We start from the raw sequence: 14,065 nt of genomic DNA, 5'->3' as shown, positions 1-14,065 counted from the left end.
CCCCACCCCCACCCCACTCGCTCACCCGCTCGGCTACTGCTCGCTCAGGCTGCCGCCGCCGCTGCCGCTGCCGCCGCCGCCGCCGCCACCACAGCTCTCCTCTGCTGCGGGGCCACAGCCTTGAGTGTCATTCAAGGGACAGCACAACCTCACCCAAGCTCTCCTACCTCTGCCCAGCCGTCCCTCTCATCCTCCCCCTTCATCATCCACACTCCATCCAAAGAAGAGGGAGAGCACCGAACAGAAGGGGGAGGAAGGCAAAGTCTGCTCTCACCTCTTGGCCCCCTCGCTCCTCCATCCTCGTTCTCTCCCCACCAACTCCCCTACCCCAAAGGAACCCCTCAGGAGCTGAGGCGACTCACCCCACTGCCATGTCCAAAAGCTTGAAAAAGAAAAGCCACTGGACTAGCAAAGTCCATGAGAGTGTCATTGGCAGGAACCCGGAGGGCCAGCTGGGCTTTGAACTGAAGGGGGGCGCCGAGAACGGACAGTTCCCCTACCTGGGGGAGGTGAAGCCCGGCAAGGTGGCCTATGAGAGCGGCAGCAAGTTGGTGTCGGAGGAGCTGCTGCTGGAAGTGAACGAGACCCCCGTGGCGGGGCTCACCATCAGGGACGTGCTGGCCGTGATCAAACACTGCAAGGACCCCCTCCGACTCAAGTGTGTCAAACAAGGTGAGCGCAGCGGCTTGCTGGGTGCTTTGCCAGGCGGCTGGGCGGCTCGAAGCGCAGAGCAATGGAAGGGTGGGCTCGCGTGTGCAAGGGGGTGTGTGGCGCGACGGTGGGTGAGGTCGAGAGAGTACCGGCAGAGCAAGTGAGCTTTGCAGGGGACCCGAACGGGGCTGCTAAATGGGAGGGAGGGGCAGGTTGCGGTGTGGCGTGCAACTTTGCGCAGTTAGACCCTCCAGTTTGGAAGGTGCTTGGCCTTGTGTGACCTCAGAGGTGCGGGCCAGCTGCCGGGGCAAATTGAATGTGCGTCAGTGGCTTAGCCCGCAGTGGATGAAGAGCCTTTAGGGAAGGGAGGAAGGGAGGCAGGGAGGAAGCAAGGAAAGAGGGAGGGAGAAAAGGGGAGGAAGGAACAACTTGAGGGTGCAGCGGCATCACCAGCAGGGTGGGGAGGAACAGAGGATGGCGAGGCGGGCGGAGAACTACGCCCCCCTTTTGGGGCGCTGGACCGGAGACGCCTTGGTCCGCAGCCATCCCCGAAGGATCCCTCCCCGAGCCACTAGTTGAGGAAGAAGGGAAGGGACAGATTGCTTTGGGCGCTTTGACGGGTCTTCCTTAACTTTTTCCCTGCTTCGCTCCTCTGTCCCCTCCCCCGCCCTCGGTCGTGTCATGTGGGCACCGCGCGTCACGTGCGCACTGACTAACCCGGGCGCTCACCCCGAGCTGGCCGGCGGGAGAAGGCTCGAGAAGAAGGCGCGGCACTAGGAGCGGGTTCTGGTGTTGGGCGTCGGGAGGAGAGAAATGGTTACCCGAATGTTCTCTCCTCAGGGGTTGCCCTTGTTGAGTGGAAGTTCTCTGTGGTTGGACTCTCTTTTGGCTTCCGATTTGAGGGGTGTGTTTCTGAGGAGGAGTTGGATGGAAAAGCCGCTTGGTTACAGCTCAGGGGCTCCCTCAGCTCCAACCTGGCTTAGATGAGCCTCACTTGAAGGCTGTGATGGGGACTTAGGGAGACTGGGATCTTGCAGAACTCTAATTGACTCTGTTTTTGCTGAAGGGAAAGTAGGTTCTGAAGGAGGGAAGAGGGAGATAAAAGTTTCTTGGGAAGAGAACAACTTTAACTAGAATAAAGTAGCTCATCTTTGTTTTCCTCCCGTGATTCGCATATGTGCTGTTAGCTCAGACGCACATTTCATGTGCGCTGTGTATGTATGTGTGCAAATTCCTATCAGACTAAAGGCTTCTTGTTGATGATTTTACATGTTTGTCCTGCCTCAAAGGTAAAATTGAGCATGCCATTGTCTGAATTTTGAACAACCACTTAATCTCACTGCATGACCAACTATCAAGAAACCCTCTTAGGGAGATGTTCTTTAGGAAACCAGTTTAAAAAGTAAACAAGTGAAAAAGAAGTCTCGGGCAAAATTTCTTAAATGTAAATTACCATACAAGGAAACATTTTCATTGGGGATTCTTGAGTATTAATAACTGATGACTTGAGATAGCCTAATGTAAACATTGATTTGTAGGTCAACATAGCTCAATACTGTATGCAACTGAAGATTTATAAGTTAGGTAGGAAGGCAAATAGAATATCTTGATATTTTTCAAGATAGCATACCAGAGGCTCAAATATAGGGATTCGTGTTAACTTATTAAATGTCATGATACTGTCTTACAGCAGTAGCTACAAATGTAAAGTTCTGGTTTTGAGTCCAGGAAATCCACCACACAATTAATGACCATGCTTTTATTCGCAAAAGCTAGGTATTTGTAGTGGTAAGTGGCAGCAAGAGTTAATGTGTTGTTAAATTGGACCAATGATAGTATCCTAATGCAGGAGCTGATTGTCTTAGTATAATTTTCAGTGATGACCACAATTTAATGTTGTATTCTTTTCTGAGCACTGCATTTTGAGATGGACCCTGGCAAACTGTAACTCTAGCAGCAAGAATGTGTCCAAAAAAGAAAGAAAAGAAGATTATTCGGTATTATAGATATATTCCATAAAATCCAGTAGTAAGACTTAACTTGGAAAAGTAAGGGCATGAAAGCTATCATTAAATACGAAAAAAAACTATCAAATAAGAAAAGGAATTTTGACTATCCTGTGATAACTTCCACAGGGCAAAACTAAGGTAAATTTATAGACATTTTTAAAGGATGAAGCATCTTTGCCTACATTAAGAAGTTGAGTTTTCTAAAACAGAGAGAAGAAGAAGATGATGATGATGATGAGCTTTCTTGTATAACTTTCCAAAAATCTGTGGGCTATATTGTGAATTCATGAGCTCCCCATCATTTGGGGTCTTTATGAAAAGGCAAACATGACCAGATGTCATGATTTCTATGTAAGATGGGGCCTGGACTGGATGTCATTTAAATCTTGCAATGATTTGATCCAAGGTAGTCTCTGATCACCCAACTTCTAATAATATAAAGAGTACTGATTTTAGAACTCGTGGAATATACAAATATAAAGTGATATATTTAGGGAAAAATCTCTTTTCTTTATTAACTCTCAGTTCTGGGCTTCACTTGGTCATTGATGACTGATGCTTGTAATGATGTTCACAGAGCCCCCTCAGGAACCTGATTCACATCCTGACCGATCAAAAAAGAAAAAAAAATGCTCACTCAACTTCATAGAAAATCTAATCTTCTTGTATGTTCTCTAAATATGGTGATTCATATAAGCTATTCCCTTGTTGAAATCATTCTTTCCCTTGTCAAAGAACAGATAGCTTTATTTTATTTGTCATTGTAAGCAAAGTGAAATTTTCAGAATGTTAGATAATGGTGCCTGTGTGTCTTGGGTTTCACTACAGATTTCACTTGCTGGAAAAATATTTAGAAGCTCTTGGTTAAGTATTTTTATTTCTAGTGAGTCAGTAAACTAGCATAGCTGAAAAACTTTAACATGGTTTGTTCAGAAGTTGTATTTTTAAAATATGGATGAGATAATTGATTTCTGAATATTCATTTAAACACGGGAATTATATAGAAGCTACATACATAATCAGGTAAACTAAGGCAGATTTTCCAAAGAAAAGGAGATTTTTAAATAACAAGAATATTGATAAAAAGTGCACCAGATAAAATTGCACTGTTTACTCAATTTTTATTTACTTGTTTGGCTAATTTGACATTACAGTTGTAATAATTTTATTTTATTTTTACTTTTATTTATTTTTTCTTTCAGCACTGTATTTATTTTTTAAAAATTTTTAACAATTTTATTAAGTTTTGTATTTTAATTCCAGTAGAGTTAACATACAGTGTTATGTTAGTTTCAGCTATACAACACAGTGATTTAACAATTCTTTTAGCTGTCATAATTTTAAATTATAATTTTAAGTGAACTAGTGAACTATAATAAGAAGTGAACTAGTAGGTTTTAAGACATACTAGACAAAGTCAATGTATCATAATTTTCCTACATTATTTAAATGTCCTTAAAACCATTTCTAAAAGCCATTTAATTAAATTCAAGGGATTCCGTTTTTAATTTAAGCTGCTTTTAATCCACACAGTGATGAGTCATATATGAAAAATACCACTTATTGTCACATCCAATTATTTTTTTATAAACTCTGGCTTTTTAGTTTATAATGCTTTCCTCACCAAAGCATTTAATTCTAAATTAGCAGTTCTGTTCCATGATCTCATTAACGCAGCAGACCCAGTTGAAGGAAGTGTCTTCAAGGGATTTTGAGATCTGTGCTGAAGTGGTAAAGATTTTTCTTTCTTTCTTTCTTTTTTTTAAAGTTTGCCACTACAGTTCACAGCAGCCAGTTACATAGACCATTGTGTCCTACATTCCTTGCACTATAGCTGCTACTGCATCTAATCCCACATGGAGACCTACATAGCCTGGACTTATTTTCCCATTTAGGATCTTACAATGGAAAATAAAAGGCAAAAAGTTTTCTAATTCTTCCCATGTGGAAGAAGGGCCAAATAAGGCCTTTGAAATTCAGTTCTAGAGATGTACATTGCTCTCCCTCCTATAGCTCCTTTCAAAGCTGCTTTCAAAGGAAAGCAGATCCACATTTATTAAGAGTCATGCTTTCTTCTTGACTGACTTCAGGCTAGTATCATACAGTTAAACCTCTATGCTGCTTTTTATTTGGAAAGGTAAAAGCAAATTATGTCAAATTTTCGCCAATAAAGATGACTTAGCCTCCATAAAAATATAAGGTATGTGAATTTTATTGACCAATAAACAATCAAATTGTTAGAACAATTTGACCAGTTAATTATTTTAGAATAAAACATCTTTAATGTTTTGGAACCAGGTTAATGAGACAATTATCTTTGAGCATTATTTATGGATGATGCTACTGTAGTTTTTGGTGTATGTACATAATTTAAATGGTATGACCTTGAAGGGTAAATATGACTGTTTGCTTTTTTATGTGTGTGTTTCGAATGAGAGTAATCTCAGGATGAAATCACAGCTGAAGTATTTAAGTGCCACCATCTCAGCCCTTAACATTTATACTGTGTGATCTTTTGGCATATTTGTTATGCTCACTTTCCTTTTTAGTTTCTTGAAACTCACACATTCACTCTCATAATTAGCAAAAAGTTTTCACATTTGACAACCCCGAATGCTTATAGTTTATGAACAGTGGCTTTCAAATGCATAGCAGACCCCGGTTGAATAATTTCCCTCAAGAGGTAGGATAGAATAGTGGTTATTTAACCACTACGTGGGTTTGAATCTCAAGTATGCCACTCACTATGGGCTGTATATGCAAGTTATCTAGCCTGGTGTAGTAAGAGTAACTTGAGAATATTAAATAAGTTATGTATTTAAATAAGATAGTGTCTGGCAGATAATAAGCATTATGTAAGTATTATTCCAAATAAATGTTATTCCAGACATTGGTCATTTTGAGCTAGTGACATATGAAATGTTTTTAACTTTCACCCAAGATATTTTACTCTTTATTGAAAACTAACTGAAATATATGAAGTGATTGACTAATTAATAGTATGAGTAATTTTCAAGTAGTATTCTTGAGGTTTTTCTGTAGAGTAAAATAAATCCTTTTCCTTGTAAAACATTAGTGTGAAGAGTAATGCCATTAAGTGGAATAGAACATATTTTTACCTTTTAAAAATAACTCCAACTGATGCTGCCTTTATGTGTAAAGATTACTGTTTTATATTTATTTTCATATTTTAGCCAGTTTGTTTTCATTCAGTAGTTTATTTCCTTTGTACCATATCTTTTCTTTTAAGCAGTTGGTGAATATGTTGAATCATTTACTCTAGGCTTGACAAGCATTGAAATCCTATTAGAATTCACTAATTTAAGTTTAGGAATTTATTTATACTTTTTACATGTGATTGTTTTAGACACAAGTATTATGTTTTAAGGATGAACTTTTACTTCTCAGCTAGAAATCAAGTACCTCATAAAACAAAAACATTTAATTCATAAGTGTTTACAGTACACCATATATAATAAAAATACATAAAAATTCAGCAAAGAGCTTACTTTGCACTTGTGAGAATGTCAGTAGTTTAATATAAATTCTCTATAGTAACACTTTCAAGGTGAAGCAACCAACAATATATCTACCATCAGCCCCCCAATGATTTTAGAATTTTAGTTGAATTAATCCTATCTTTGAATTCAATAGAAACCTCTAACTTGAAGCTCCAGTGTCTAATATTAAATTTAAAAAAAATATATATTTCTTAGCTACAATCTGGCTTTTTACATGACAAAAACATGGAACAGGGTCTTACAAATTTTTTAGTATTGTGACCTTTTAAAAATGATTTATTTCATTTCATTCCCAACTCTCTCTCTCTTCTGCCTCCAGTAAGGACCAATGTGATATTTCCTTTAATAAAAGTAAATTTTAATTAATATCATATAGATAATTTAATAATAGGTTCATAATTACTGATTCAATTAGTTAAAAGACATACATCTGCTAAAAAGTGTTGTAAAATGCTCACATCATCATAAAGAATTAATAATTCCATTATTCCAATATCCCATTATTGCATTTCATTGACACATTATCAACTCTTTTTAAAAAATTCCATTAGTATATACATTTTTAAAAAACTAAAAATTTTGGGGCACCTGGGTGGCTCAGGCGTTAAGCGTCTGCCTTCAGCTCAGGTCATGATCCCAGGATCCTGGGATCGAGCCCCCCATCTGACTCCCTGCTCTGCAGGAAGCCTGCTTCTCCCTCTCCCACTCCCCCTGCTTGTGTTCCCTCTCTCGCTGTGTCTCTCCCTCTGTCAAATAAATAAATAAAATCTTTAAAAAAGAAAACTTTAAAATTTTTTATTAAATGTAGGATATGGTATTGATTGTTTTGTGTAGCCTGGAAGAAACAGAAAAATTTCCCTCTTTGACGACTGACTGAATATTCACTCAAATGCATCCAATGTCTTGATTTTCAAAGACCCAGTAGGCTAATGAGTAGCTATTTTAAATAAATGATCAGATTTATTTCAAAATGTATAATTACATGGTTGCTCTATCTTGGAATACATTATTTCTTGTGATTGTTATATGAATCCATGTGAGATTTTATGTCATTTTATTATTTTGGCCCACTTAAAAAATCAGTGTCAAAACCATGGCAGTCATTATGTATCCAATAAGTGCCAAAAACATAGGTGACAGAAAAAAAATAAACTTTTATAGTTTCAAATAAAAGATATTCTATAGACAATGATTTTTTAATGACAAATTTGTAGAAGAATTTTTTCAAACCTCCTGACTGCCTGTAGTGAAATTTGTACATACGGAATCAGATTTTTCTTTAAATAACCATGAACTTTATTAAGTGACTCTGTGGAGTGAGCAGGAAGAAGCAAACTTATTTAATTTAAAAAATATGTTTTATTTATCTATTTTTCACATTACATTGTGTTTGAAGAAATTTCTTAAAACATGAGTTTCCCAAATGTAATGTTGAATTATTTATGTTGCCATGGATTATGAGTAGCATAAAAGTGGTTTGCACTTTACATTGTCACTTAATAGATCATAGAGATTGTCTGAGTAAAAATGTTAAGTGTACAAAATTATTTTTTAACATTTATTTTTCATTTTATAGGTGATCAGTGTTGCTTATCCCAGTATTTTGTATTGCTGTGCCTAAGAAGGTTTATACTTAGCTGGAATATACATGAAAGAAGGATAACAAGTGCTGTAGAAACCCACAGATTATCTAGCAATATAACCTAAACTTTTAAAAATCTGATTAGCTAGATTGCAAGCATGAGCAAGTTTCAGATCTGTGAAATGTCCAGTGTTACATCAGTGAAGCCTTCTGATCAGTTTGCCTTTCTTTGCCGTCTATGCTGTAAAGATGTTAAAGCAACTCTTGACTACACAAAATTTCTTTAAAAAGTAACCAGCATTTAGGCTTTTTAAAAGGTAATTAAAACCACCCAAAAGTCCTGGCTTATTTCCAAAAGCACCTTGAACATGAATAACTATATATAATCTTGTCTTTCTAGCAAGTCAGGTACTTAGGGGGTGGCCATTTTGTTGGTGTTAAGATTGGAGCCTAGATAGAAAGATCAACTGATCCCCCTCTGGAAGAGCAAGAATGTTATCAAGATGCTCTTACCTTTTGGCAGTTAAAGTATTAAAACCTTCTTTCTTAGTATTTCTTCTAAAACATCTGTAGCTGAATCTCCTCTTCCTCTTTTGTTGAAAGTGCCTCTGCTTTTCTTTAGTGTGGGAGATCACTCTAGTGAACAGCAGATTTATTTTGCTTCTGTGTATACATGGGAATTACACACATACACCCATGCATGTGGGTGCACACACACACATTTTTCAAATACTAAGGTTTAATGCCAGTTTTTAAATCAATAGTTCCAGAAAGATATTTATGCATGTGAGGATATAGTCATATTTTAGGGAAAGAGTTACATCAAATTATTCCATGTGTGATAAACCTAGCTGAAAACCTTGCATAGCCACCTATTAATTTTCAACTGTGACTGGTATTTTTAACCCTTATTAGCTCTGACAGTGGGAGGCCATAAAGACATAATGAAATCAAGTACCCAGATGATTTCTAAGTTTCATATATATTAGTCCTTAAGAAGTGATAATGAGAAGTCAGATTTTAATAGTTTGGAATTTGATTACTTTTTTATTTTATTTTTAAATTTAAAAAAGATTTTATGTATTTATTAGAGAGAGAGAGAGAAAGGGAAAGAACAGAGGGAGAGTGAGAAGGAGAAGCAGACTCCCAGCTGAACAGGGAGCCTGACATGGGGCTCCATCCCAGGACCCTGCAATCATGACCTGAGCCATAGGCAGATGCTTAACCGACTGAGCCACCCAGTCACTCCATGAAATTTGATTATTTTAATTTGCATGGCCAAATGGCTGATGGACTACATAATGCCTAGGATAACGCTTTAATGTTAAGGTAACAAAAGATGGGGCAGGGACAACGGGCATGCTTATTCATCATCATGATAACATATTTACAGAGTGGTTTTAATTTTCATTGATTTAAATGTCTCAGAGTAAGGTGAGAGGACTGGATCCAACATGCTATGGATATAAGGTATATTACAATTCTAAAGAAGTACTCATTTAAAAATAAGTTAAATGATGCCTAATTTATAAGTGTTTAGCTAAAATACATGTACAGGTATTGCTTTAAATTAAAGATGTCAGGAAAACCTAAATTTAGTTAGCATGAATCCTAAGAGATTTTGTTATGAAATGGAGAATATAATATTTTGAATTACATTGATGTGTTAAATTTACAGCCATTTTCTTTATGTCAAATTAATCTACTGTGAAGTGATACTGTTTACGAATCTATAAAGTGCACACATACCATAAAAATCTAAGAAAAACTGTATAAAAATTAATGATATTGTTGATAGCCCACACACTATGCTAAACTACTACTATGAATCAAGAAAATGTTTTTTTTTTATATTCTCATCCCACCTCTCCCTTTTAAAAATAATTGGAAAGTCTTCATTGTATAGTGTGAAGAGCATCATAATATCCTTTATCCTTGGGGAAATTGACTCTTGGCATTGACTAAGGAGATGCTTTGCTTCAGTTGAATATGGTTTCAGACTTTAGAAAGTTATTAGGGAGACATTGTTGGTTTTCTACTAGAATGCATTTCTTCTCCTCCTGCCTCCCTCCTTATTAACAGAATGACAGTTTTATTCAAGTATCCACATGCTGATGTGCTGCTATACCATGTGTTCCATATTAGGTTGGCCTCATCCCAAGGGGATGAACTTAGACTAGTGTAAACCAAGCATGGTAATTTTATCTCTTTGCCAGTGATTGTTTTAGGAAATGGCTTATAACCCAGTTCTAAGTAATGAAAAGTAGGGTGAATCCCCTTGGGGACTTTCTGAGAAATTTCTTAGTTCTTAAAATAAGATCCAGGACAGAGCTATTCACTTTTTTGTCTGTGAAAGTTTCTGCACATGGAGGTGATGCCTGGAGCAATGATAGCTGTCTTGTGTTCATGAGGAGAGCTACCCAAAAGGTGGAGATTGGCAGAACAGAATCGTAGAAGGCTACTGGCTCCTTGATGAACTGCTAAAATAACCCAGAACCAGCCCTATCTTAGGACTTCTTGTTATTGAGGTAATAGTACGTAAGATATTTTAAGCCATTTAGATTGGGTTTTCTGTTATGTTGCGACCAAAATCTTCTGATTTGATATAACTGAACAGTGCTTTAAAAATAGATATTTCATTCCTATATTATTGTTTTGAGGACCAATGGTGAAGATCTTTTGAAAAGAGAAATCTATTTGAAGAATAAACCAAGATGTATTTTCCTGTTAGGTAACCTCAGTCAAATTCTAGGTAGGCCTTCATTACCTCATTCAATCTTGCTCTGGTTGGACTCTGTTTTAAATTCCAGAAAATTTTAACCATTCTGAAGTAAAATATGTCAGAACACAAATTCACTTTAACATTATCCAAAATAGAGCATAATCAAGAAAGCAAATCAGGTACAAAAATATACTCACAATGCATGCCAAAACCAACTTGAAATATTTTTTGAATTATGGAGTGTTTACAAATGTCTGTGCCATTGATCCAGGAGTGTATATAATTATAAACTGACTCACCAAAAATGTTCCAACTCCATTTTTCCAGGACTAGAATTCATTTACTTATTATTCAGCAAACACTTATTGGTAACCTATTCTCTAGCAGACACTGAACTAGAAAATGGTGATAAAAAGATGAATAACCCTTTGTTAAGACGTAATCCACACCCTCAAGTAGTCACATCCTATTGTATACCTGTGTGATATGAGTTAAGTTTCTTTCATCTTTTAAATATACCTTCTATGATGTAAAGAGAATAAAAGGTGAGAAAACAAAACATTTTGGAGAAAAAATATGGGTATGGGTTAGGAGTTCTTAGTATTCTACGTCATGGATTACAGTTCAAGGGGTTACATAAACTCTGTGTGTATTTTTAATGTTATGTTCTGGGAAGTGTGCTAGATAATGACCATACAAAGGTGTGTAAATCATGTTTTCCCTTCAGGAATTTCACAGTGCAGTGTAATAGTTAGGAGCATAGAGCTTTGGAGACAAACAGGTGTGCATTCCAGTCACAGTTTTGTCCCATACTAGATGTAATTTGAACAAATTGTTTTACATTTTTATAAATCAGCTTCATCCTTTGTAAAATAGGTATTATTGCAGAACCTACTTTATAAAGATGTTATGAGGAGTAAATATTATAATGCCTATAATATGCATAGCCCAGGGCCTGGAGTATAGTTTAGCCTCAAAATTATATATAATAGTGTGTGTGTGTATATATATATAAAATAGATTATATATATATGTAATGTATCAGGTAAGGAAAATAGGAAAAGTCTTCTAGAGAAAAAGCAAGGAGGCAATGATATTAAGAGTTTCAAAGAGTGTGATAAAGAGGTTCTCAGCACTAAAGTCTGGAATTTAATGTAGACAATAGTAATAAGTGACTTTGGGGGATTAGATGTGGGCCAAACCATCACATAGAACTGAATGTTGAGCCACTGAATATTATTATTATTATTATTATTATTATTATTATTATCATCACTGATACCAAACATTTGTGCAGTGCTTACTATAGGTCGGGCAGAGTTCTAAACATTTAAATAAATGTTATTTAATTTAATTCTCAGATTATTCTACAAGGTAGGTACTGTCATTAAGCCCACTTGCAGATAAGGAAACTGGAGCCTGGAGTGATTAAGAAACTCACACAAGGCTACATAATAATTAGCAGAGCTGTGATTCAAACCCAGTCAGTGCTGTTAACCACTATGCTAGTTTGCTTCTCAGTATTTAAAAGATTTTAAGAACAGGATTGACAAGGTCACATTTGTCCATTGTTTTCCCAGTGAGGAGAAATGTGGGCAGTATTTCATGGACCACTTGTAGGCAATGAAGAGACCTAATTAAAGGAAGTTGAAGGTACTGGCAGGAAGACCATTTAGGAGGCTACAGAGTTATCCAGAGGAGAGGTTTTAAGGTCTTGAACCATAACAATGAAGGAAGGGATGGGAAAGAGGGGAGTTGAGTCAAGAAATATGTATGGACGGTAAAATGTTAGTATATCTGATTGGATATGGATAAAGAGCGAGGAATCTTGCTTGATTTTCTGCTTTCTGTTAAGTGGTGTCAATCATTTAGAGGCAAAGAGTAGATGTGGGTGGAAGGTAATTCCATTTGGGACCTATTTAGCATGAGGTACCTGGAAAGAATAAGCATCTGATTATTACAGCCTTAAATTCAGGAGAGTGCTTGGGGTTACATGTGTAGATTAGGGAATATGAGATTATCCAACAAAAGAACGTAAAGCTGAAAAGACAAAAGAAATGCTGTGGCATCCGTGTTTTAGAAGTCAAGGGATCCTAGGAAAGAACTTAAGACTGTTATCAGGGCTGTCTTAACATTGAGTGAGTGCTCAGCCCTTCCAGACAGAGCAGAAATGATTGAAAGATGATGTCTGTAATGGTTCCATTGTATTTGGCAAAATAGCATGTGCATCCGTCTCCTTCAAGAACCTTGCAGAAAAGTAAAGGGTGATAGGTGGTTTCTCTCTAGGACATGCGTGGTTAAGACGGGTAGGGGCATATGTGTGTGTGTGTGTTATGATGGAATTTCTGTATTTGTCACATAAATATTTTTTATTCCATCATTATAAAAACCTAGCAATTAAGATCCTTTAACTTATTAATTGAATGAATTATTATTCATTATATTATTTTGGTGTGTCATTCTAAAGCTAGGTCCTGGCATTAAAATAACAAGAGTCAGACCCTACCCTCCAAGAATACGGAATAAAAGGAGAGGCAGTTGTGTACAAAGCTAACCTTAAAACACTGAGTTTTAGTGGAACGGTACAGAAAAAAACATACTGCTTTTACAGCACTTAGGGCACAGAAGAAGCAGGCGAGTATAATATATAAAGAGGGTGGGTCTTCGAGTACGAGGACTGAATTGGATTCCAGTCCCAAGTTCATTGCTATCACTTCCTTATGGGGGGTTAAGTTCCCATAAGACTCAGTCTCCTCATATGTTACATAGGGTTGTTAGAATCAAAGAAGATAATGTGGCACCTAGGTGGCTCAGTTGGCTCAGATCATGATCCCAGGGTAGGATCAAGCCCCTTGTAGAGCTCTCTGCTCACTAGGGAGTCTGCTTCTCTTTCTCTGCCCCTCCCTCTCCCATCCTCATGCATGTGCTCTCATGCTCACTCTGTTTCTCTCTCTCAAATAAATAAAATCTAAAAAAAAGAAAGATAAACATGAGGGAATTATTTTATAAAACTTTTAGTGCAGTTAAGTTGGAAGTGTTACTATTTAGAGATGGAAGATGGTTGGGAGTGGGGGTAGGCATGCTTCACAGCATAAGGGATCTTTGACATTGGCTCTAAAGTATGAGTGGGAGTTCAAGAGGGGAGGCGTACAAAGCAGAGAGAAGAGCATGGCCAAATATAAGAGAGGGTGAAAATGACCCTCCTGTGCAGAGAACAAAATACAGATCACTGAGGCCAGAAAAAGGGGTACCTGAGTACCCCTAGTGGCAACTGAAAATTTTTCCAGGAAGGAAACTTGGAATTGTATCAGGAAAGGCCTCAAACCTAAACCTAAAGAGTTTGGACGTTATTCTCTAGGTGAGTAAAGCCACCTAGAGAATAGGTGTTTGAACAAAGAAGAAGCATAATTAAAGTGGTTGGTTTTTTGTTTTTCCGGGGCGGGACAGGGAGGAAATTTGGTTTGAGGTATGTTTTGAGTGGAGGAGAAACAGACAGCAAGACCTGAGGTCCGGTATCAGTAGTGGAGATAAAGGGACATGAACTTGAGGCATATTTTAGAGCCAGAAAGAATGAGAATTT

The 14,065-nt window shown here is 37.4% G+C and overlaps 1 protein-coding gene across 2 annotated transcripts in view; it reads left to right on the top strand.

Annotated features, from left to right (window-relative positions):
* The first annotated feature begins 371 nt into the window (after window positions 1-371).
* The window catches only part of MAGI2 (membrane associated guanylate kinase, WW and PDZ domain containing 2), a 1,300,621-nt gene continuing 1,286,927 nt past the window's right edge, over window positions 372-14,065 (top strand). For both annotated transcript variants that reach the window (XM_088018616.1, XM_088018615.1), the window contains exon 1: window positions 372-672. In XM_088018616.1, the coding sequence (XP_087874742.1) occupies window positions 372-672 (301 nt within the window). The remainder of the gene's footprint in view (window positions 673-14,065) is intronic.

The sequence above is a fragment of the Eumetopias jubatus genome, unplaced genomic scaffold (assembly GCF_037043125.1).
Source record: "Eumetopias jubatus isolate StellerSeaLion01/CBP00866 unplaced genomic scaffold, mEumJub1_p1.0 scaffold_14, whole genome shotgun sequence".
Classification (NCBI taxonomy): domain Eukaryota; kingdom Metazoa; phylum Chordata; class Mammalia; order Carnivora; family Otariidae; genus Eumetopias; species Eumetopias jubatus.
Note: the sequence above shows the minus strand (reverse complement) of the source record. Positions and strands in the feature narration are given on the sequence as shown.